Source organism: Carcharhinus amblyrhynchos, unplaced genomic scaffold, assembly GCF_965287045.1.
Source record: "Carcharhinus amblyrhynchos unplaced genomic scaffold, sCarAmb.v2.hapA scaffold_435, whole genome shotgun sequence".
In the NCBI taxonomy this organism is placed as follows: domain Eukaryota; kingdom Metazoa; phylum Chordata; class Chondrichthyes; order Carcharhiniformes; family Carcharhinidae; genus Carcharhinus; species Carcharhinus amblyrhynchos.
The window spans coordinates 83,459-109,013 of NW_027650175.1; the positions used below are offsets into that span (position 1 = coordinate 83,459).

Genomic DNA, 25,555 nt, shown 5'->3' on the forward strand with positions numbered 1-25,555 from the left:
CTATCTATATCCCTTTGCAGACTTTCAGTGTCCACTGCACACTTTGCTCTGCCACTCATCTTAGTGTCATCTGCAAATTTTGACACTTGGTCCCCAACTCCAAATCATCTATGTAAATCATAAACAATTGCGGTCTCTCTAATCGTGATGGTGGAGGGGTAACCTAATAACGATAATTTTGAAAAGTTTGTGGAGAGAATATTCCCTCTTGTGGGGACGCACATAACTAAGACTGTCAATGTATAATAGTCACCAGTAGGGAACTTGGGAAACAGTGTTCTCCCTGAGAGTGGTGGGAATGTGGAATTCGATAAGCAGATCAAAGGATATTGGGGGGGGGGTGGGATGGGATCAGGCTATTGAGTTGGACGGTCAGCCATGATTATAATGAATGGTGGCGCAGGCTTGAATGGCCTACTCATCCTCCTTTCCTGTGTAATACCACATACCCAAGGAAGGAAATCTGCTGTCCTTACCCACGTGACTCCAGAGCCACAGCAATGTGGTTGACTCTAAGGGCAACTAAAGATGGACAATAAATGCTGGCCCAGCCATCAACACCCATGTCCCACGAATGAATTTTTAAGAATGTGCAGTATCCCATTCAATCTTGCTATGTCAACTGTTATAATAGGATGGCATGGTGACACAGTGAGTTAGTATTCCTGACTCTCAGCGCCAGGGTCCCGGGTTCGAATCACGGCTTGGGTCACTGTCTGTGTGAAGTCAGCGCAGTGTCTGCGTGGGTTTCCTCTGGGTGCTCCAGTTTCCTCCCACGCTCCAAAGATGTGCAGATTAGGTGGATTGGCCATGCTAAATTGCCCCTTAGTGTCCAAAGATGTGTAGGTTAGGGTGGATTGGCCATGCTAAATTGCCCCTTAGTGTCAGGGGGACGAGCTAGGATAAATGCATGGGGTTATGGGAATAGGGTGAGACTGTGGTCGATGCACACATGATGGGCTGAATGGCCGCCTCCTACACTGCAGGGATTCTATGAATGCAATTATTCGTTCTATCCAGTAGTTGGCAATGTAGGGAACGTATCTGAAGTGCGTCTCTAATCTGTGTGGTCATGGTTTATATCCAAAATTACCCAACCACTCTGGAAAATGCGAAAGTCAATTTGAATGTATGCCATAATATATAGAAAAAAAAGTCTCATAACACCAGGTTAAAGTCCAACAGGTGTATTTGGAATCACAAGCTGTGAAAGCTCGTGACTCCAAATAAACCTGTTGGTCTTTAACCTGATGTTGTGAGCTGTGTCTACCCCAGTCCAACGCCGGCATCTCCATGTCATAGTATATAAATGTAGGAGCTGATGGTATAATGCTACTAACAGGTCAGCTATCACTTACTAGTAGAATAAGAGGCCATTCGGCCCATCAAGTCTGCACTGACTCTAACAGAGCATCTTACCGAGGCCCTGCATGATTCCACATGTAACTCCACACATTTAGCATGGCTAATCCACCAAACATTTACATCTTTGGACACTAGGAGCAATTTTGTATGGCCAATCCACCTAACCTGTACATCTTTGGACACTAAGGGGCAATTTAGCCTCGCCAATCCACCTAACCTACACATCTTTCGGACTGTGGGAGGGAACCAAAGCACCTGAAGGAAGCCCATGCAGACACAGGGAGAATGTGCAGACTCCACACAGACAGTGACCCATGCCAGGAATCGAACCCAGGTCCCTGGAGCTGTGAGGCAGCAATGCTAACCCACTGTGCCACCCATCAGTACCAGAGTCTCAGGCCTGCAAAACACACTCACGATTGTAGCCACAATTCAACGTGTTTGAATCTGTGACCTTGGACCACAGGTCCTTGCTGCCTCGCACTGTCATATTTAATTTTAGACATGCCACTTAATTTAGTTTCTCATCCACAGTTTGCCAGCTTGAGAATGGCCAATTTCCCTACTGAATTGCAACCCCATGACCATCTGCACAAGTTAGAGTCAGCCCCACTCTGGAGAAGTAGATTGTACATTTCTTTGTATGTGTGTGTGCTTACATCCGTGTCTCACCCACAGTGAGAGTGTGTGGCACAGGATCCAACACTGCAGCACTGTGCCATCTGGACTGACTGACTGAAATGAAAGGAGAAGCGGTGGCCCATGGTATTATCACTGGACTATTAATCCAGAAACTCAGCTAATGTTCAGGGGGACCTGGGTTCGAATCCTGCCACGGCAGATGGTGGAATTTGAATTCAACAAAATATCTGGAATTAAGAATCCACTGATGACCGTGAAACCATTGTCGATTGTCGGGAAACACCCATAAGAGCATAAGAAATAGGAGCAGGAGTAGGCTATCTAGCCCCTCGAGCCTGCCCCGCCATTCAATAAGATCATGGCTGATCTGAAGTGGATCATTTCCACTTACCCGCTTTCTCCCCATAACCCTTAATTCCCTTATTGATCAGAAATCTATCTACCTGTGACTTAAACGTTTTCAACGAGGCAGCCTCCACCGCTTCAATGGGCAGAGAATTCCAGAGATTCACTACCCTCTGAGAGAAGAAGTTCCTCCTCAACTCTGTTCTAAACTGCCCCCTCCTTATTTTGAGGCTGTGCCCTCTAGTCCTGGTTTCCTTTCTAAGTGGAAAGAATCTCTCTGCCTCTACTCTATCTAGCCCCTTCACTATCTTGTAAGTCTCTATAAGATCACCCCCTCAGCCTTCTAAACTCCAACGAGTACAGGCCCAATCTATTCAACCCATCTGGATTCACTAATGTCCTTTAGGGAAGGAAATCTGCCGTCCTTACCCCGGTCTGGCCTACTGGTGACTCCAGAGCCACAGCAATGTGGTGGACTCTCAACTGCCCTCCAAGGACAACTATGGATAGGCAATAAATGCTGGCCCAGCCAGCGATGCCCATGTCCCACAAATGAATAAATAAACAATGAAACGCACGTTTTGATTCTCTTAAAATCCCTATTTTTATCACTACACCACTGATGGCTGTGCCTTCAGCTGCCTGGGCCCTGAGCTGTGGAATTCCCTCCCTAAACCTTTCTGTCTCTGCGTCCTCCCTGAAGGCAGTGCTTACAATCTACCTCTTTGACCAAGCTTTTGGACATCAGCCCCATTATCTCCTCATGTAGCTCTGTCATGTTTTGTTAAAAGTGCTCCCGTGAAGAGCTTCGGGGTGTTTTATTACATTAAATAGGGTAGATACATAGAAAGTTGTTATTCCAGAGCGAGGACTAACTGCTGCCTTTGGTTCCCTGTTTCAGCCATGGCGTTCATTACGTACATCCTGTTGGCCGGGGTGGCCCTGGGCATCCAGCAGAGGTTAGTATTACACTGGGCCCGCTGGCAAGTGCTGGAAACACGCAGCTGGTCAGGCAGCATCCATGGAGAGAGAAAAATAGCACTCGTGTTCCAGTCGATAGCCTTGGCAGCACAGTGGTTAGCACTGCTGCCTCTCAACACCAGGGACCCAGGTTCGATACCAGCCTCATGTAACTGTCGGTGAGAGGTTTGCACATTCTCCCTGTGTCTGTGTGGGTTTCCTGCAGGTGCTTCGGTTTCCTCCCACAGTCCAAAGGTAGAATCAGAGAATCGCTACAGTGCAGAAAGAGGCCATTCAGCCCATCGAGTCTGCACCGACCGCAATCCCACCCAGACCCTATCCCCATAACCCCACGTGTTTACTCTGTCATTCCCCCTGACGCTAAGGAGCAGTTTAGCACGGCCAATCAGCCTGACACATGCATCTTTGGAGTGTGGGAAGAAACCCACGCAGAAACGGGGAGAATGTGCAGACTCTGCACAGACAGTTGCATGAGGCTGGAATCGAACCTAGGTCTGTGGCACTGTGAGGCAGCAGTGCTAACTACGCTGTGCCACCTCATAAATTTGTGGGGGTTAGGTGGATTGGCCATGCTAAATTGGCCCTTCGTGTTAGGGGGATTGGCAGGGTAAATACCTATAGATTACGAGGATGGGGCCTGTGTGGGATTGTTGTCAGTGCAGGCCTGATGGGCTGAATGGCTTATCCTGCACTGTAGGGTTTTGATGATTCTTCCAAGTAGTCTACTTGGACCTCAGCATTGATAAGGTTGCACATGGGAGACTAATAGCAAAAGTGAGAACCAGGGGATCCGAGAAACTATGGCAAATTGAAGCCAAAATTGGCTGAAAGACAGGAAGCAGAGGTGGATGGTCGAGGCGCTTTTTTGCGGACTGGAAGATTTGATTTGATCCGAGACAAATGGGAGCAGTGGTTCTGATCTGGAATTGTCCTGAGGGTTGCAAGGTGAGGGATGAGGGGTCAAGCTTGCATTGGGCCTCGTTGGAATGGTGTAGGAGGCCCAAGGACAGGAAATTAAAATGGCAGGCAACCAGAAAGCCCTGAGGTCAACCTGGTGCGCCAAATGGTGGTGTTGGGCAGAGCGATCACCCAATCTGCATCTGCTCGTAACCCCCCCACCCACCCAACCGATGTAGAGGAGAGTGCTGATGAGCAGTGAGTACTGTACACTAAATTGAAAGAGTAAATCGCCTGAAAGAATTGAGTGCAGGCTCTGACACTGAGAGCAGAGGAGATAAATGGGAAGGTTTGCAAGTTTGATATCTGCATGTGAATGTGCAGTGAGAATTAGGAGGGAGCGGGGGGTGTAATGGAGTGAAGTATTGGGTTCTGGAGCCTACAGCCCCTTTGGAGTACTGAAAAGGAGGTGGGTGGGAGTGGGAGGGAAATGTGAGTTTGACCGTAGCATCATGTTTAAAGTGCTGGAAATGCCAGAACATGATCCATTGGGATTGTGTACAATGGGAGTGAATGGGAAGGGGTTTGATCCATTGGGATTGTGTACAATGGGAGTGAATGGGAAGGGGTTTGATCCATTGGGATTGTGTACAATGGGAGTGAATGGGAAGGGGTTTGATCCATTGGGATTGTGTACAATGGGAGTGAATGGGAAGGGGTTTGATCCATTGGGATTGTGTACAATGGGAGTGAATGGGAAGGGGTTTGGATCCATTGGGATTGTGTACAATGGGAGTGAATGGGAAGGGGTTTGATCCATTGGGTTTGTGTACAATGGGAGTGAATGGGAAGGGGATTGGATCCATTGGGATTGTGTACAATGGGAGTGAATGGGAAGGGGTTTGATCCATTGGGTTTGTGTACAATGGGAGTGAATGGGAAGGGGTTTGGATCCATTGGGATTGTGTACAATGGGAGTGAATGGGAAGGGGTTTGATCCATTGGGTTTGTGTACAATGGGAGTGAATGGGAAGGGGTTTGGATCCATTGGGATTGTGTACATTGGGAGTGTATGGGAAGGGGTTTGATCCATTGGGTTTGTGTACAATGGGAGTGAATGGGAAGGGGTTTGATCCATTGGGTTTGTGTACAATGGGAGTGAATGGGAAGGGGTTTGGATCCATTGGGATTGTGTACAATGGGAGTGAATGGGAAGGGGTTTGATCCATTGGGTTTGTGTACAATGGGAGTGAATGGGAAGGGGTTTGGATCCATTGGGTTTGTGTACAATGGGAGTGAATGGGAAGGGGTTTGATTCATTGGGATTGTGTACAATGGGAGTGAATGGGAAGGGGTTTGATCCATTGGGTTTGTGTACAATGGGAGCGATTGATATATTCTATAGTGATGTGCCTGCGTGTTTGTTTTTTCAGATTTTCTCCCGAGGTGCTGGGCATTTGTGCCAGTACTGCTCTAGTCTGGATTATAATCGAGGTTTTGGCCCTCGTCCTCGCACTCTACTTGATATCAGTACACACTGACCTCACTACGTTTGACCTTATTGCCTACAGCGGATACAAGTATGTGGGGTAAGTGTGAGCTAGATGATGAATGGGCCGATCCCACTGTGTGTTTCCACCCATTTGTACACGGGAGTCATTGGTCAGAATAAGGATGAGAAAACCATAAGATACAGGGTCAGGATTAGGCCATTCGGCCCATCGCGTCTGCTCCGCCATGGCTGATAGGTTTCTCACCCCCATCCTCCCACCTTTTCCCCATAACCTTTGACCCCCCTCACCAATCATGACCCTATCTATCTCTGTCTCAATACACTCAGTGACCCGGCCTCCCCTGTAGCAACAAATTCCACAGATTCACCCCCACCCTCTGCTGAAGAAATCCCTCCCCATCTCGGTTCTAAAGGGCCGTCCCTTTACTCTGAGGCCGTGTCCTCAGATCCCAGTCTCCCCGACTCATGGAAACATCATCCCCGTGTCCGCTCTGTCCGGGGCCTTTCAGTATTCTGGAAGTTTCAATGAGATCCCCCCCCCTCATCCTTCTAAACTCCATCGAGTACAGACCCAGAATCCTCAAACACTCCTCATACGTCAAGCCTTTCATTCCCGGGATCGTTCTGGTGAACCTACTCCAGACCCTCTCCAAGGCCGGTACGTCCTTCCTTAGATCCGGGGCCCAAAATTGCTGACAATATTCCAAATGGGGTCTGACCAGAGCCTTATACAGCCTCAGCAGCACATCCCTGCTCTTGTATTCTAGTCCCCTCAAAATGAAAGTCAACATTGCATTTGCCTTCCTGAAGACCAGGTCAACCTGCAAGTTAACCTCAAAGCTGAAGTGCCGCCTGACCTTTACAAGATGCGGCGCTCCTTTCTGAGAGGGTCTCGGGAGGAGTTTGGGGGGGGGGGGGGGGGGGGTGGGGCGGGGGGGGTGGTGTTGGTGAACCTTCTAAACTCGAGTCCGTGCTCCTGCTCTGTCACTGCAGAGAGGTGAAACTGAACATCACGCAGTTGAGATGGTTTAGTGGACCGCACGTGTTTGGACAAAGCAGAGATGTTGTGTGGAACTTCACTGGTGTTGAGCAGTGTGACAGCAGGTGGTTGGATGGCTGCTCTGTCTGCCGTATTGTTAGGAACATTGGAAAAAAGCTTTGTGGGACCCTTCCCCTTGATGTCACGCTGACAGTGCCCATTTAAAGGCACGTATGTTTACCAGGGGCTCCCCCAGCCCCCACACAACAACACTCCCCACCCCCACTCCTTTTATTTTATTGATTTATCACTGTCGCATGTATTGGGATACAGAGAAACACATTGTTCCTTGTACGCTATACGTACAAAGCATACCATTCATAGAGAAGGAAAGGACAGGGTGTAGAGAAAGATCAACTTAATATTTGATTTATTATTGTCACATATATTGGGACACCATGAAAAGTATTGTTTCTTGTGCGGTATACAGACAAAGCTACAGTTCATAGAGTGCATAGGGGAGAAGGAAAGGAGAGGGTGCAGAATGTAGTGTTACAGTCACAGCGAGGGGGTAGAGAAAGATCAACTCAATATTTGATTTGATTTATTATTATCACATGTTTTGGGATACAGTGAAAAGTTTGTTGCATGTTGTACAGACAACGCATACCGTTCATAGAGAAGGAAAGGAGAAAGTGCAGAATGCAAAGCATAGAACAAGAGTAAAATATAGAATTAGAGGGTATGCTGGGCACAGCTGGCTAGACGTTGCCATGCTCTGCCCCATCTTGGACAAGCACTACAGCGCCAGGGACAGTGCCCAAGCATGGGGCATTGCTTTCTCCACTTCAACCCCCAGGCGATGCACTCGCCTGAGCCCCTCTGGGTGGTCTGCTGGCCAGGCGCGCGGCCGGAGAGGCCTGTCAGGTTTCACTGCCCACAGGCTGACGTGAATGTGTTTTCTCATCTGGATGAGGAGGTGGGTCTGATAATGAGCGGCAAACGTATTACAATGATGTTACCGTTACATCATTGGCAGGGGACAATCGCCCTTACACTGGGGTGAAAAGCAACGTGGGCCTCACGAGATTTTTCTGCTCTCATCACCTGGAAAAAAACCGGAACCGAAATCCTCCTCTGCCCCCATCTTTAAAAAAAAATCCCATGAATTAATTTAAAAGAGACAAATTAGCAGCCCTGTTGGCGGCAGCAGTGACTCTGATTAAATAATTCCTTAAAGTGCATTGGCATGTCCCACGGTTGTTTCAGAGTCGCTATAGAAATGCAAGCCTTTTATTGACACTAACTCACATGCCCAACTTCTTCCCCCTCTAACCCTCATACTTCGAGTGTAGATGTATCACTGCCTGATAACTCCTGTGTAGGTCTGAACTCTCAGTCTGAGTGTATCCTGTGACAGAGCGGTTAAACAGCAATCTCTTCCTGCTTCTTTCACAGGATGATCATTACCATCCTAGGCGGCTTGTTGTTCGGGCGAGATGGTTACTACGTGGCACTGGCTTGGACCTCCTGCGCCATCATGTTCTTCCTAGTAAGTGACTTGCTCCCCTCCTCCTGTACCTCACCCGAACTGGAGTGCTCAAACTATTTATTCTGCCCCCTACCTCCCACCAAACCCGCACGAGAAACCGTGATGACGGGATTGTTAGTCGGTCGCGGGATTCTGAATCTCCTTCGTTGTTTAGTCTTTGAGAGACCAGGCATTGATACCGTTCAGTGCAGAAGGAGGCCATGCGGCCCATTGTGCCTGTGCTGGCTCTTCCGAAATAACTATTTGCTTCTCCCCTGTCCGTGCGACCCCACCTTTCACCCTGAAAGTGGCCACACAAATGGACAGGGTGGTGAAGAAGGCGTATGGCACACTAGCCTTTATTGGTCGGGACATTGAGTACAAGAGTCTGGATGTCATATTACAGCTTTTTAAAACGTTGGTTAGGCCGCGTTTAAGAGCATTGCATTCAGTTCTGGTCACTACGCTATAGGAAGGATGTGGAGGCTTTGGAGAGGATGCTGAAGAGGTTTATCAGGATAAAAAAATTAAAAGTAAAGCTTATTCATTAGTTGCAAGTAAGGCTACATTAACACTGCAATGAAGTTACTGTGAAATTCCCCTAGCCGCCACACACGGGCGCCTGTTCAGGTCAATGCACCTAACCAGCGTGTCTCTCAGAATGTGGGAGGAAACTGGAGCATCCGGAGGAAACCCACGCAGACGAGGGGGAGAACGTGCAGACTCCACACAGACGGTGACCCAAGCTGGGAATCGAACCCAGGTCCTTGACGCCGTGAGGCAGCAGTGCTAATGACTGTGTCACCGTGCCACCCATGCTGCTTGAATTAGAGGGTCTGAGCAATAAGGAGAGGCTGGACAAACTGGGGTTATTTTCTCTGGAGCGGCGGAGGCTGAGGGGAGACCCGATAGAAGCCTAGAAAATGATGAGAGGCAGAGATGGGGTCAACAGTCAGAATCTTTCTCCCCCAGAGTTGAAATGTCTAGTACTAGCGGGGCACAGACTTAAAGTGGGAGGAGGAAGTTCAAAGGAGATGTGAGGGACAAGTTTTTTTTTTACAGAGTGGTAGGTGTGTGGAATGCAGTGCCGGGGCGGTGGTGGAGGCAGATGATAGGGGCTTTTAGATAAGCACACGAATGTGCAAGGAATAGAGGGATATGGAGTGAGGACAGGCAGAAGGGATGAGTTTAATTTGGCGTCATGTTCAGCAAAACACGGTGGGCCGAAGGGCCTGTTCCTGTGCTGTACTGTTCGATATACATTGGGTGGGGCGGGGGGGGTGGGGTCTTCTGATCTCGCTGAAGGTGATTCCTCCCCCAGCACGACGAGTTCCCTGGCAGCGGGACAGGTGATCCACGCAAAAGTACTGTAGATATCAGGGCCAAAAGATCCCACCGACTACCGATGTTGATACAGTGCAGGAAAACACGCTGTGGTGGAGGGGGGGGTGAGGGAATTCCGCCCCCCCTTCCCCCCCAACCCCATTTAACCTCTTCAGCCCACAATCTCGGGACCAAGCCATTTGTGGACCGTGGAATGTTCTGGATTATGGAGTGATGTCAGAATGCCTAATCACTGTGATGATGTGGGTATGCCGGCGTTGGACTGGCGTAAACACAGTAAAAAGTCTGACAACACTAGGTTTTAGTCCAACCTATTTATTTGATAATATATTATCAAATAAATAGGTTGGACTAAAACCTGGTGTTGTCAGACTTTTTACTGTAATCACTGTGAACCAGGAAACAATAAATGTTTACCTGAACCATAAAAACAGTGATAAAGCAGCAATCAAAATACTTCACTTATCTAAAATATCCAATCTTTTCCATAATAATAAAAACATAGAACATAGAACATTACAGCGCAGAACAGGCCCGTCGGCCCACGATGTTGCGCCGACCAGTTACAAAAACAATGACCCACTAGCCTATACCAATCCCTTTTCGTCCATAAACCTATCCAGAGATCTCTTAAACGCCCCCAAACTAGACGCATTTACAACTGCAGCAGGCAGGGCATTCCAATCCCTCACCACCCGCTGGGTTAAGAACCTACCCCTGACATCCGTCCTGTAGCTACCCCCCCTTAATTTAAAGCCATGCCCCCTCGTGCTAGCTTTCTCCATCCGAGGAAAAAGGCTATCACTATCCACCCTATCTAAACCTCTAATCATCTTATATGTTTCAATAAAAACAGAAACCAAAGCGGGGCTGGCAGCATGTGTGGAGAGAGAAAACCGAGTTAATTTTTTTCCCAATCTCAATATGGCGCTAGAGAACTAGAGAGAGTCAGAAATGTGGTGAGCTTTTTTTCGCTGTTGGGACAACGTGTGCGAGCAGGGGTGTCGGATAGAATCAAAGGGATACGTTAAGAGAGCAGGACGGATTAAGCAACAGAGATGTCATGGAGCAGAAGGCAAAGGGAGTGTTAAACAAAACCAAAACATTAATAGTGGAATGATGGAGAGAGCGTGGTCTGTAAGCAAGTGGAAAGATCCTGGTCCATTCCTCTGTCAGCACTCTCACCTCATCCCCTACCCACAGCTCCTTCCCACACAGCGCCTGTGCCTTTGTACCTCTGCACCCCTCAATCCCCAAAACCACAGATGCTGAAGCAGGCCTTTGCTTGTATTCCTTTCAGCTTGGTCTATGAAATTCGCTGAAATACAGTCTCCTCTCTTAAAAATAAGTGGATAAAAGCTTTGATAAAGGGTCATCTGGTCAGCTCTTTTCTCTCCTAGGGTGGTACGGAGCACAGTGGTTAGCACTGCTGGTTCATAGCGCCACAAACCCGGGTTCAATTCCTAGATAACTGTCTGTGTGGATTAAAACATAGAACATTACAGCGCAGAACAGGCCCTTCGGCCCACGATGTTGCGCTGACCAGTTACAGAAACAATGGCCCACTAGCCTATACCAATCCCTTTTCGTCCATAAACCTATCCAGAGATCTCTTAAACGCCCCCAAACTAGACGCATTTACAACTGCAGCAGGCAGGGCATTCCAATCCCTCACCACCCGCTGGGTAAAGAACCTACCCCTGACATCCGTCCTGTAGCTACCCCCCCTTAATTTAAAGCCATGCCCCCTCGTGCTAGCTTTCTCCATCCGAGGAAAAAGGCTATCACTATCCACCCTATCTAAACCTCTAATCATCTTATATGTTTCAATAAGATCCCCTCTTAGCCGCCTTCTTTCCAACGAAAACAACCCTAAATCCCTCAGTCTCTCCTCGTAGGACCTCCCCACCATACCAGGCAACATCCTAGTAAACCTCCTCTGCACCCTCTCCAACGCCTCCACATCCTTCTTGTAATGCGGGGACCAGAACTGCACACAGTACTCCAAGTGCGGCCGCACTAGAGTAGTGTACAGTTGCAACATTACACTGCGACTCCTAAATTCAATCCCCCTACCAATAAACGCCAAGACACCGTACGCCTTCTTAACAACCTTATCTACTTGATTCCCACTACACCAGAGACCAATGACGACCTGAAGATCTGAGCCAGAGGCTCTGCAATCACCTCTCTAGCCTCCCAGAGAATCCTAGGGTAGATCCCATCCGGACCAGGGGACTTATCTATTTTCAGCCCCTCAAGAATTTCCAGCACATCCCCTTTATCAACCGTAATACTGTCTATTTTACACCCCTGCAACCCAATGTCCTCCTCAGCTATATTCATGTCCCCCTGCGTGAACACCGAAGAGAAATATTGGTTCAATACTTCTCCAATCTCCTCCGGTTCCACACACAACTTCCCCCTGCTGTCTGTAACTGGCCCTAATCTTGCCCTGACCAACCTTCTGTTCTTGACATACCTATAGAACGCCTTCTCCTCGTGTCTGCGTGGGTTTCCTCCCACAGTCTGAACGACATGCTGGTTAGGTGAATTGACCCAAATAGGCATCTAGGCGACTAGGGGAATTTCACATTGCAGTGTTAATGTAAGCCTTACTTGTGATTAATAAATAAACTTTACATAACTTACAGATGCTGCCAGACCTGCTGAGATTTTCCAGCACTTTCCCTTACGGTCTCCTCTATAATGGTGGAGGAAGAAGAGACGCAGACCGGGTGACCGCTTAGTCTGCGAGCGAGACTTGCTGGCTGCAGGTCACTTTAATTCCCCACCTCGCTCTCTGATGCACATTTCTTGTCTCAGCTGCTGCAATGTTCCAGTGAAGCCCGATACCAGCTCGAGAGCTAGCACCTCATCTTCCAACTAGTTTCTTCCCATCCATCTGATTCAACATTGAATTCTGCAACTTCACACCATAATCTCTCTCCTTCCTTTTGGATTTTTTTTTTTGCCTAGTCTGTTTCTTGTTCTCTACCACCCAAAGGAGGCCAAATCACTGAATGTATTTAAGAAGGAAATAGATAGAGTTCTGGACTCTCTAAAGGTGTCAGAGAGGGGAGAGAGCGGGTGTGTGACGTTGAGATAGAGGATCAGCCATTGAATGGCAGAGCAGGCTCGAAGGGGCCACCCTGGTTTTCGTGCATCTTCCCAGGGAGCCTGTTGCGTAAACTAACCGCTCGCTCACACAGGCAGTGGTCCAAGTTCGGTTGGGAAACAGATGGCCTGGAAATGGCAAGTTGATGGCCTGCGCTCTTGTTAATGTGCAGGTCAGCTAGCCGGCTCAGAGACTCGGGCCGCATGCCACGATTTGCAAACCTGCACAGTGGTTAGCAGTGTTGCCTCACGGCGCCAGGGTCTCCGGTTCGACTCTCAGCTTGGGTCACTGTCTGTGTGGAGTCTACACATTCTGCCTGTATCTGCGTGGGTTTCCTCCGGGTGCTCCGGTTTCTTCCCACACTCCGAAAGATGTGCTGGTTAGGTGCTAAATTCTCCCTCAGTGTAACGCTAACAGGCACCAGAGTGCGGCAGCTAGGAGTAACTTCAAGGCAGTATTAATGTAAGCCTGCTCGTGACACAAATAAATAAAATGAATCTGTAGAAAGAGCAGATGGATGTGCCACACCCACCCCCTAATTAGCTTCACGAACACAGCATGATGCCATCACCCTCCCCTGATTTTCAGAGCTTGATGGATTAGCACACTAGTTGCCTGTCCAGCTCTCTGCAGCAAATGAAAATTGAACTGTGCGAATAACCTTTAACAACACAGGGAAAAAGAACTGTTCAAGAATTTATTACCTAAAGCAATGAGACGCAGTTCAGAGACTTCATAAATTTGAGATGCGACCTTTCTCCTTTTCTATCCTGTTTTTTTTTCTCCCCTCCTCTTAATCCAATCTTTCTCTTACCCCCCCCACCCCGCCCCCCACCACCACCACCACCGACCAATTTCCTTTCTGTCACCAGTTTGACTTGAATCAAATTCACCCAGATTCCTTTGTCACTGTCTCTGTTTCTTTCGATCCTTAAATCTCATTGGTGAAGACGACAGACTCTTGGCCCCTTCATTCATTAAGCTCCAAGATTACCCTGGCCGCGCTGTTATCAGTCCATACTTCAGGGTATTGGTCACAAAGCAAGGCTTACATTAACACTGCAATGAAGTTACCGTGAAGCTCCCCTAGTCGCCACACCCCAGCGCCGGTTTGGATCAATGCACGTCTTTCAGTCTGTGGGAGAGAACTGGATCACCTGGAGGAAACCCATGCAGACAAGGAGTGAACGTGCAGACTCCACACAGACAGTGACCCGAGCCAGGAATCGAACCCAGGTCCCTGGCGCTGTGAAGCAACAGTGTTAACCCACTGTGCCGCTCATGCAGGGCGAGGGTGTTTTTGAACTGGGGAATAAGGTCTAACTAATGAGGCGAGATGCCCCGCTCCAACTAATTTTGCACGGTTAAAATATCGATGCAGCAACAGGTGAGGCTGGCTGTTCCACGATGCTGCTATGCAGTACCAACCCCAGTGGAATTATCCAGCAACAGATTTCTCTTATCAATACATTCTGTCTGCCAAACAAATGAACAATGTCATTTTTGAATTTGAGTCCAAATGCAATATCAGATTATGTAGGCCGTGCCTTCCAATAACACTCAGATAATATCCTACAGCACCTCCTTTGAGCTGTTCACAATAGACCGGGTGCTGATTGTACTTGGCCAGCCTGTGCTTGTAAAGCTCCATGCGCCGTGACTGAAACTCTGCGATTGGGCAGCACTTGCAGAAGAATCCCAAATGTGTTACAGATTACAGTAGCAACCTATTTAAGAGTAGCCTGGCTCACTTCTTAGATTTAAAGTTTATTCATTAACGTCACAAGTAGGCTTACATTATTTGATCTGGTTTATTATTGTCATATGCATTAACATATAATGAAAAGTGTTCTTTCTTGTGAACTATACAGACAAAGCACACCGCTCATAGAGAAAGAAAGGAGAGGGTGCAGAATATAGTGTTACAGTCATAGCTAGGATGTAGAAAAAGATCAGCTTAATATAAGGTAGGTCCATTCAAAAGTCTAACAGCAGCAGGGAAGAAGCTGTTCTTGAGTCGGTCAGTACGTGACCTCAGACTTTTGTATCTTTATCCCGACGGTAGAAGGTGGAAGAGAGAATATCTGGGGTGCGTGGGGTCCTTGATTATGCTGGCTGCTTTTCCCGAGGCAGCGGGAAGTGTAGACAGAGTCAGTGGTTGGGAGTCTGGTTTGCGTGATGGATTGGGCTACATTCACGACCTTTTATAGTTCGTTGCGGTCTTGGGCAGAGCAGGAGCCCATACCAAGCTGTGATACATCCGGAAAGAATGCTTTCTATGGTGCCTCTGTAAAAGTTGGAGGGAGTTGTAGCGGACATGCCAAATTATATTAACACTGCAATTAAGTTATTGTGGAAATCCCGTTGTCGTCACAGTCCAGTATCTGTTCGAGTACGCTGAGGGAGAATTTAGCAGGGCCAGTATACCTAACCAGCACGTCTTTCAGGCTGTGGGAGGAAACCGAAGCTCTCGGAGGAAACCCGCGCAGACACAGGGAGAACGTACAAACTCCACACCATGACCCAAGCCGGGAATCGAACACAGGTCCCTGGGGCTGTGAGGCAGCCATGCCAACCCACTGTGCTGCCCACATTCATACATTCTTAGATGCTACATATATTTCTACACAGGCACCTGTCCTCTGCAGACGAAAGGTACATGTCCAGGCATTGCACCTTTCTGGATTAAACTAAAGCCTGTGGGACGTTAGTTGCCTGATAAAGCCTCAACCAATCAGCACTGTTCTCTCGTGCAGTATAAATTGAAATTTGGTATTTTTGTGTCTGTCCTGATGAGTTCAAGACGCAAAGCTTTGACAGCATGTCTTTTTTTTCCCCAGCAATACAATGTGTTCGCACAGATTAGTTTTTATGTTCAGTCGCCCTCTCCTCTCCGCCACCAGCACGCTATAACCGATTGAGTCTTCACGCTCGCGTAACTGGTGTTCTCCGAATGCTGCCGGTACTATCTCCCTCTCTCTCTGACTCTCTCTCTCCACTTCGCTCCCCGCAGGTCCGTTCCCTAAGGATGAAAGTCCTGTCCTCCCCTGATGGCATCACCAGCCACAGCTCCAGGAACCAGCTGCGGATGTACATCACCCTGGCTGTGGCCGCATTTCAGCCCCTCATCATTTACTGGCTGACTGTCCACCTGATTCGGTGAGGGGCTGGGTGGAGGGGGGAGCGTGGGAATCCAGGATGTGGCCACCACTGAGAGACTGCCGAGCGTTGGGGAGCTGTCATCCTACCCCTGTGAGGCTAGGCCGCTGCCTCTCGGGTGTGCTATTTCTTTTAAGGCGTGCCAAAAAAATTCCCAGTTGTTTAATTTGGAGCTGGCCCCAGCCAGAACTGCATAAGGTACGTATTTCATTACAGCTGCGTTGTCTATTGCTGTCTTTGTGAGTTAAGTGCGAGCTCGCAGTGGTGAGGACCTTTTCTTGTACGGAGTGTCTTGCCCGTGATTTATGTAGATCAGGAGTGCTGCCTTGGCTTGTATTAAGAGGGGTTTTGGCGGACGACGAGAGGGCTACTGCATTGTCAACGCTGTGCCTCATCGCTCCTTCTCATTCGGACCACAGCCGTGAAGACCAGAGACACGAGGATCGGTGAAGAGTCAAAGCGCTCGTCTCCAAGCTTCAGCTCAGTCAGTGTATCTCTCTCTCTCTCGAGACCGCTGCAGGTTCGAGCCCCAGCGCAGGGTACCTCATCTTGTCTGACACATCGGTGCTGCACTGTCAGAGGAGCCGTCTTTCAATTGATAAATTAAACCCAAGGCTGTATCTGCCCTGGATATTCATTGCTGCCCCCTGCCTCCCCTCGCCAATTACAGTCTCGAGTGAAGTTTGCACAGAAGAAATCGTAAACACTACATCGCCTTACACCAGTGTCGTCGTTAATTGTTGGTAAATCGCATAGTTCTCAAACATCTGATAGTTTGACATCCCAGCTCGCGTCAGAGTCACATCTTCCCCTTCCAGCTGTCAGTTTGTGAATCGGCCAGTTCCTTCCCATCTTCCTCACTCTCACGCTGCCCCCCACATCTCCGTGCCCTCCACAGAGGGAGAGGAGGATCATCGCAGCAAGATGGAAGTGCCTTAAAAATGGGTCCTCGTTTCAATCCTTCCCTGCGGCCGTAGCCATTCGCGTCGTTAGTCTGACTTTTAAATAAACGCATCAGCGCATGGAGCGAAAAGCGGCTTCTGTTTTAATTTGTTCATGGTACGTGGGCGGCGCTGGCAAGGCTCAGCATTTATTGCCCATCCGCCCTGAGGACGTGGTGGCGAGCTGCTGCCTTTCGTCTTCAGTTTAATCGTGGCTTTAAAAAAAAAAGTTAGCCCAATTCCCTCAAATTCCGAGCCAGCTCTCCATCCTGGTTACTGATTTCTGTATCTCACTGTGAGCGATCCCTCCCCGTGCTTTTCTGTCCCTTGCGCGGTTGTTCGTAACCACGTTAAGAAATGTAGTTTGCGATTCGGGTAGGAGAGGGTGAATCAGACCTGGACTTTCTCCCAGGGGCTGCACCTGGTTGCCTGGAGCGCCTTGTGAGACAGCCAAACCGGTGGCCGCAAAGTGTGCCTCACTCTACCCAGCTCGGCTGCGACAGAAGAGCACCCCTGAATGTTCCCCCGCGCACTGTTGTTGTTGGAACTGGAGTGCCAGGGAGCGGATATCAGTCCAGGGACCTCTCCGCGTGGCGGGCGTTAGAACGCGGAACATCATAATGTGTTGGGCGACTTGTGATTTATTTTATCCGTTGTGTCGGTGGGAAAGTGAAGCGCTTCTCCCACAAATTGATTTGCTGTGGTTTCGATGTGATCTGTTTTAAATTCTCGCCGCACTGTGGTCTCTGTAAATAATAAACAGAATGGATAACATCTTCAGACAGCTGCTGTTGTTCTCTTCATTACCTCCAGCACTTCTACCTTTGTGTGAGGTGCGATTTTTGAGCTTGTTCCACCTGAGCGCACTCTGTAGGTCTGTCATGGCTGTTCACCAATTTGGCCGTGTCTTATACAAGATAGAACTCCACTAACTCCCATTTAGATCGCCTTGCCCGTCAGCCTGGCTGGCACAGTGGGTTAGCACTGCTGCCTCACAGCGCCAGGGACCTGGGTTCAATTCCGGCCTCGGGTCACTATCTGTGTGGAGTCTGCACATTCTCCCAGTGTCTGCATGGGTTTCCTTCAGGTTTTCCAGTTTCTTCCCGCGGTCCAAAATGTGCAGGTTAGGTGGGTTGGCCGTGCTCAATTGCCCCTTTAGTGTCGGAAGGATTACCAGGGCAAATACATGTGGTTACGGGGATAGGGCCTGGCTGGGATTGTTATCGTTGCAGACTCAATGGGCCAAATTGCCCCCTCCTGCACTGCAGGCATTCTCATAAATTGTACAATTTGGAACTCCACTGATCTCCATTTTGGTGGCCTCATTGGTCTGACTCTCGCCAGTCACCCCACTGGCTATGAGTGGGATAAAATGTGAAATTGAATTCAATAAACCACTTCTGGGCAGATAAAATGAGTGCCGGGGACCTGGGTTGGATTCCCGGCTTGCGTCACTGTCTATTCAGAGACTGCATGTTCTCCCCATGTCTGCATGGGTTTCCCCCGGGTGCTCCAGTTTCCCCCCCTCAGTCCAACAGACATGCAGGTTGGGTGCCTTGGTCGTGATAAATTCTCCCTCCATGTACCCAGGTGCTGGAGTGTGACGACTAGGGGATTTTCGCAGTAACTTCATTGCACAGTTAACACACACACACACACACAGCCAAATAATGGACACACCAGTAGCCTCTGCAAAGATGGCTGGCTCGGAGAAAAAACTTTGAGATAAAATTTGTATGGTTCGACGCCATTGATCTGGAGTTCCATCGTGTGAAGATGGGCTAGTGGTGCCGGTAAGTATCTGGAAGTTCTAGCCAGCGAAGCTTCGGCGAGGAGGAATAAATAGCACTCGATCAATTCTTTTTATCTCAGCTTTGCAGGTTGCCAAGTCCAGGCAAGTTACACTCATGAAGGTTCTTACAAAACTTAAAGCTCATCTCTGTCATGTGATTTCCACAAAATCATCTTCAGTCTTGAGCGCTTAAGCTGCCACTGGCCTCGGGGGTAGCGAATTGCCAAGGTTCACCACCCTCTGAGCGAAGAAATTTCTCCTCCTCTCTCTTAAACGGCCTCCCCCTTACTCTGAAAGGATGTCCCTTGGTTCTGGCCTCTCTAGCCAGGGAGAGCATCATAACCACATCCAGCTTGGAAACTCTGGAGAATATAGGCCCATTTTCCGCATTCTTTCTATTCGTTGGTGGGACATGAACGCCACTGACTGGGCCATCATTTATTACACATCTCTTATTGCCCTTGAACTGAGTGGGTTGGCAGGCCACTTCAGAGGGCACTTAAGACTCAACCACATTACAATTCCTACAGTGCCGAAGGCACCAACAACAATCCCACCCAGGCCCTATCCCCATAACCCCACCTATTTACCCTGCCGATCCCTCATACTAAGGGACAATTTAGCATAGCCAGTCCACCTAGTCTTTGAAATGCGGTAGGAAACCGGAGAACCCGGAAGAAACCCATACAGACATGGGGAGAATATGCAAACTCCACACAGACAATTACTTGAGGCTGGAAATGAACCAGGGTCCCGAGATGTGCAGGATAGGTGGATTGGCCATGCTAAATTGTCCCTCAGTATCCAAAGATGTGCAGGTTAGGTGGATTGGTCATGCTAAATTGCCCCTTAGGGTCCAAAGATGTGCAGGTTAGATGGATTGGCCAAGCTAAATTGCCCCTTAGGGTCCAAAGATGTGAAGGTTAGGTGGATTGGCCATGCTAAATTGCCTTTTAGTATCTAAAGATGTGCAGGTTAGGTGGATTGGCCATGGGAAATGTGTGGGGTTATGGGAATAGGGCAGGTCAATGGTCCTGGGAAAGATGCTTTGTCAGAGGATAGCTGAGACTTGATGGGCCAAATGGCCTCCTTCTGCATTGTAGGGATTCTAAGATATACTTTGTCTTCGATTAACATATTCAGATCTCTTAACATGCTGCTATTAGCACCCTTCTTAGCCTTGGCACCGCTTACATTACCTTTGTCTTTCAGTCCAACTCTATCATTGTCAATCATCCCTTGACTCCACCTATCAATGCTCCTCTATTTAGCCCCAACCGCAGTGTACATCTCATCCAGTTTCCAGTTCTCCTTTGTTCTGACAAAGGGTCATCCAGACTTGAAACGTTGGCGATATTCTCACTCCACTGATGCTTGTCAGACCTGCTGAGATTTTCCAGCATTTCCTGTTTTTGCTTCACATTCCAGCATCTGCAGTTTTATATTCAAAGACAAGATGGTGGACATCTGAAAAGAGGTAAAATGATACAAGGGTAATCACTGAGGGTGTACAGAGGGGGAGGTCTTGCCAATAGTAGAAAATAAGAGAAGGAATAGTCTATTCGGCTCTTCGAGCCTGCTCTGCTATTCAATGTGATCATGGTTGATCCTCTATCTCAATGCCATACCTTGTCCCCATACCCCCGATAACTCAAGAGTTGAGAAATCTATTTCTTTCTTAAATATATTCAGTGACTAAGTCTCCACATCTTCTGTGGTATAGAGTTCCACAGGTTCACCACACTCTTGAGTGAAGAAATTTCTCATCTCAGTCCTAACCGGTCTACCCCATGTCGGGAGACTGTGACCCCCTTGTCCTAGACCCCAGCGAGCCAGAGGAAGCAATGTCCCTGCGTCCAGTCTGTCCAGCCCTGGTAGAATTTTCCAAGAGATCCCCCGCTCAATCTTCTAAATTCCAGTGAATACAGGCAGGCGCAGTGGACCCAATCTCTCCTCGTACAACAATCTTGCCATCCCAGGAATGACTGAACGGCGGATACATTTCCAAGTCGGAATGGTGAGTGGCTCGGAGGGGCATCTTGCAGGTGGTGGTGTTCCCCATGTGTCTGCTGCCCCCCGCCTTGTCCTTCTAGGTGGTTGAGGTGGTGGGTTTGGAAAGTACTGCCTAAGGAGCCTTGGCAAGTCGCTGCAGTGCATCTTGTAGATGGTACACACTGCTGTCACTGTGCGTCGGTGGTGGAGGGAGTGAGTGTTTGTTGATGGATGGGGTGCCCATCAAATGGTGGGGGAGGGGGTCTGCTTTGCAATGTGCACAGAGATAAGGAGCTGAAAACTGGTGAGGCCACAGCTGGAATACTGTGTGCAGTTTTGGTCGCCACACTTGCGCAAGGATATTTTGGCCTTGGAGGGAGTGCAGAGGAGGTCCACTAGGCTGATACTGGAGATGAGGGGGTTGGACTATGAAGAGAGACTAAATAGACTGGGTCTGTACTTGTTGGAGTTTAGAAGGATGAGGGGAGGCTCTTATAGAGACGTATAACATAATGAAGGGGATGGATAGGGTAGAGGTAGAGATTCTTCCCACTTAGAAAGGACAGCAGGACTAGAGGGCACAGCCTCAAGATAAGGGGGGTGCAGTTTAGATCAGAGTTGAAGAGGAACTTCTTCACTCAAAGGGTGGTGAATCTCTGGAATTTTCTGCCGGTTGAAGTGGTGGAGGCTACCTCGCTGAATATATTTAAGTCACGGGTAGATAGGTTTCTGATAGACGGGGGAATTAAGGGGAGAAAGCGGGAAAGTGGAACTAATCCACTTCAGATCAGCCATGATCTTATTGAATGGCGGGGCAGGCTCGAAGGGCTAGGTGGCCTACTCCTGCTCCTATTTCTTATGTTCTTGTGAACTTGTAACTTGGCAATCCTTGCATTGGACAACTGTCAGGCGAGTAGAAGACGTATGAGATGGACCTTTGATCTTTCTCTGTCTGGCAGCCTCCGTGTATCTATGATACCGAACCATCCTCCAGTGCGATCTGCAATCTGAGAGTTTTATTGTTCATCTTGATTACGACGATAATAGAGAGGATTACATACCCAAGGTTGCTGGGCAGAATCCTTTGGACTCATCTTTCTCAAAGAATTTAAAAGAGAGAACAGTTTTTATTTGGCATCCCACAAGGTAAATATTGGCACACTAGCAATGCAACTGGTATCTTTACTGCCATGGAAGTTCTTAAATCCTCATCCCATCTCACTCTCTCTCCATCCCGTTCCTTCCATCCATCTTGCATCCCCATGCTCCACAGGGGAGCCGATGGCCTAGTGGTATTATCGCTAGACTATTAATCCAGAAAGCCAGCTAATGTTCTGGGGGACCCGGGTTCGAATCCCGCCACAGTAGATGGTGGAATTTGAATTCAATAAAAAAAAATCTGGAATGAAGAATCCACTGATGACCCATTGTCGGAAAAACCCATCTGGTTCCCTTTAGGGAAGGAAATCTGCCGCCCTTTCCTCTGGGGGCTCCGGTTTCCCCCCTCACTCCAAAGATATGTAGGTTTGGTGCATTTGCCATGTTAAAATTGCAGCTTAGTGTCCCAAAGTGTAGATTAGATGATTAGATATGCTAAATTGCCCCTTAATGTACAAAGGTGTGTAGATTAGATGGATCGGCCATGCTAAATTGTCCCTTAGTGTCCAAAGATATGCAAGTTAGATACATTTTCCATGCTAAATTGCCCCTTAGTATCCAAGATGTGTAGGTTAGGTGGATTGGCCATGCTAAACTGTCCATTAGTGTCCAAAGATGTGCAGGTTAGGTGGATTGGCCATGCTAAACTGTCCATTAGTGTCCAAAGATGTGCAGGTTAGGTGGATTGACAATGCTAAATTGCTCCTTAGTGTCCAAAAATGTGCAGGTTAGGTGGATCTGCCATTCCTTTGAACGTCGTTTGGTCATAATCCTGGAGCTCCTTTCCCAACAGCAGTGAGGGAGCAGCTTGTTGCGAAGATGCGCGCGGTGGGGGAGGAAGGGTGGCCTTAAGTCCGTGTCCCCTAGTATTAGACATTTCAACTTTGGGGGAGACAGTTTCTGACTGTCGACCCTATCTCTACCTCTCATCATTTTCTAGGCTTCCATCTGGTCTCCCCTCAGCCTCTGCCACTCCAAAGAAAACAACCCTAGTTTGTCCAGCCTCCCCTTATAGCTCAGACTCTCTAATCCAGGCAGCCTCCTGATAAACCTCTTCCGCACCCTCTCCAAAGCCTCCAAATCCTTCCTGTAATGCGGCGACCAGAACTGAACACAATAAGTGCAGCCTCACCAAAGTCCTGGAGATTAGAACGGGGCAACTGAGGCAGCTGAAAGTATTTCAGCTAACAGATTCGATCGCCATCTGGCAGTGCAGAACTCGAGTATAAAGGAACCATTCGGTCAAAGCTTTTCACCTCACAGTCAACAGGGCAGTCGCATGAATACCAATGTTAGGAAAATCAGCAGCTTTATACTAGAGTTTCCCAAACTTTTCCAGCCACTGCTCCCTTTTTGACCTCTCAAGAGTTCTGTAGGGACCCTTGAGAAACATTCTTATTGTGTTGAAGGGCCAAGCCACACAACACTATTGTTTCAGCACAACAGGCACAAACATACTGAAACCTCATTTACAGAAATCTTTTCTATTTCTTAGAAACCAACTAATTAAAAACCATCCTCTTGTTAAAAAACATACGTGGATCTTACCTTTAATAGTGGGAAGTGTTGCTGGAATTCTGGGTTCTCACTGGATTGTTAATGGTAGGGCGTTGGGGAGAGTTACAGAACAAAGAGACCTAGGGATACATGTTCATAGCTCCTTGAAAGTGGAGCCACAGGTGGACAGAGTGGTGAAGAAGGCATTCAGCAAGCTTGGTTTCATCGGTCAGAACATTGAATACAAGAGTTGGGATGTCTTGTTGAAGTTGTACAAGGCATTGGTAAGGCCACACTTGGAATACTGTGTACAGTTCTGGTCACCCTATTCTAGAAAGGATATTATTAAACAAGAAAGAGCGCAGAAAAGATTTACTAGGATGCTACCGGGACTTGATGGATTGAGTTATAAGGAGAGGCTGGATAGACTGGGACTTTTTTCTCTGGAGCGCAGGAGGCTGAGGGGTGACCTGAAAGAGGTCTCTAACACTGATCCCTGAGGCACACCACCAGTCACTGCCAACCAGAAAAACACCCATTTACCCCCCACTCTTTGCTTTTGGACCTCTCAGGGACAAAGGAGGGGAATTATGCTTAGAGCTCAAGGAAGTAAGTGAGATCCTAAATGAATACTTTGCATCAGTATTCACAAAGGAGAGGGACATGTTGACTGGGAGTGTCTCAGAGGGATATGTAGACCCCTTAGAGAAAAATCTCAATTACAAGGGAGGAAGTGTTAGGTTTTTTGTAGGGAACATTAAGACAGACAAGTCCCCAGAGTCTGATGGCATCTATCCCAGACTGCTCAGGGAGACAAGAGATGAAATTGCTGGGCCTCTAACAAAAATCTTTGTCTCTTCACTGGACACAGGTGAGGTCCCAGAGGCTTGGAGGATTGCTAATGTGGTCCTGTTATTTAAGAAGGGTAGCAAGGATAACCCGGGTAATTATAGGCCGGTGATCTTGACGTCCGTGGTAGGGAAATTGTTGGAGAGGATTCTTAGAGATAGGATGTATGCACATTTAGAACGGAATAATCTCATTAGCAATAGACAGCATGGTTTTGTAAGAGGGAGGTCATGCCTCACAAATTTGGTTGAGATTTTTGAGGAGGTGACAAAAACGATTGACGAGGGAAGGGCCGTGGATGTCGTCTATATGGATTTTAGTAAACGGTTTGACAAAGTCCCTCGTGGCAGGTTGGTGCAAAAGGTTAAATCTCACAGGATAAAGGAGAGCTAGCTAGATGGGTGGAGAACTGGCATTCCCCCTGTTCCTGTGCTGTGCTGTTCTGTTCTATGTATCAAAAGAGACTTAGACAGTTACAGGCGGGTACAGAGGGATATGGGCCAAATGCAGGCAATTAGGGCTAGCTTAGGGGTTTAAAAAAAGGCAGCATGGACAAGTTGGGCCGAAGGGCCTGTTTCCATGCTGTAAATCTCTATGACTCCGTGACTGCCGGGACATTCGGTTATTGAGTTGTTTAAGAGTTACTTAGGCACATGAGCGGGATGGAGATGGAGGGATATAGGAGGCTGTTTTAAATAAGGTTCAGGAGCCTTGGGACGTCCCTGGGAATGAATAAGGATGTGGACGATACTGATGTTTTTCTCTTTTAATCCACAGGTGCTTCGATCCACCTTGTTGTCCAACGAGGGGCATACACGCGATGGGTCGTACGAGGGCTGCTCTTGGTTGTTTTGAGAATAGCCTAGTACTTCACGTCGTTAGTGTACGCTTAAACTGGCCCAGATGCTGGGCAACACGACAGCTCAGTGACTATCACTGTTTGCTGTGCAGATACATGGATTTGGGCCGGTGTCTGTGGGAGTTTGCGCATTCTCCCCATGCTTGCTTGGGTTTTCTCCGGGTGCTCCGGTTTCCTCCCACACCCCAAAGATGTGGTCTTAGGCTGATTGGTGTAACAAATTGACCCTAAATTAGACTTCCCTCAATGTGGAATGCCATAAGCATGGACAAGGGTCATGGGTGGAGGGGGGACTCGTAATGTTAAAATGGCAGCGTGGGCTCGTTGGGCCAAAGGGCCTGTTTCCCGGGCTGTTTTGTTCTTTGTTGTTCTTTGTTATTTGGTAGGAGGTGGGCATTTAACGCTGGATTCTACAAACAAACGAGCCATCAAGCTCAGGATTTGTGTTCCGTTTCCTTGGGATCCATGAGGAACGGCTAACATGGCCTCCATCAAGATGGCTTCACAATATCCAAAGTCTGAAGCAGCTAGCTGGAGGTTTATGATTCCCCATCCTTGAACCTTACCTCAATAAAGATCTTAGATGGCGGCTA

The 25,555-nt window shown here is 48.2% G+C and overlaps 1 protein-coding gene across 2 annotated transcripts in view; it reads left to right on the forward strand.

Moving 5' to 3' along the window:
- The window catches only part of yif1a (Yip1 interacting factor homolog A (S. cerevisiae)), a 35,109-nt gene extending 17,514 nt beyond the window's left edge, over positions 1–17,595 (forward strand). For both annotated transcript variants that reach the window (XM_080183824.1, XM_080183823.1), the window contains exons 5-8: positions 3,254–3,311; positions 5,664–5,819; positions 8,181–8,274; positions 15,729–17,595. In XM_080183824.1, coding sequence (XP_080039950.1) covers positions 3,254–3,311; positions 5,664–5,819; positions 8,181–8,274; positions 15,729–15,878 — 458 coding nt within the window. In that variant the 3' untranslated portion in view covers positions 15,879–17,595. The remainder of the gene's footprint in view (positions 1–3,253; positions 3,312–5,663; positions 5,820–8,180; positions 8,275–15,728) is intronic.
- The last annotated feature ends 7,960 nt before the right edge of the window (positions 17,596–25,555 follow it).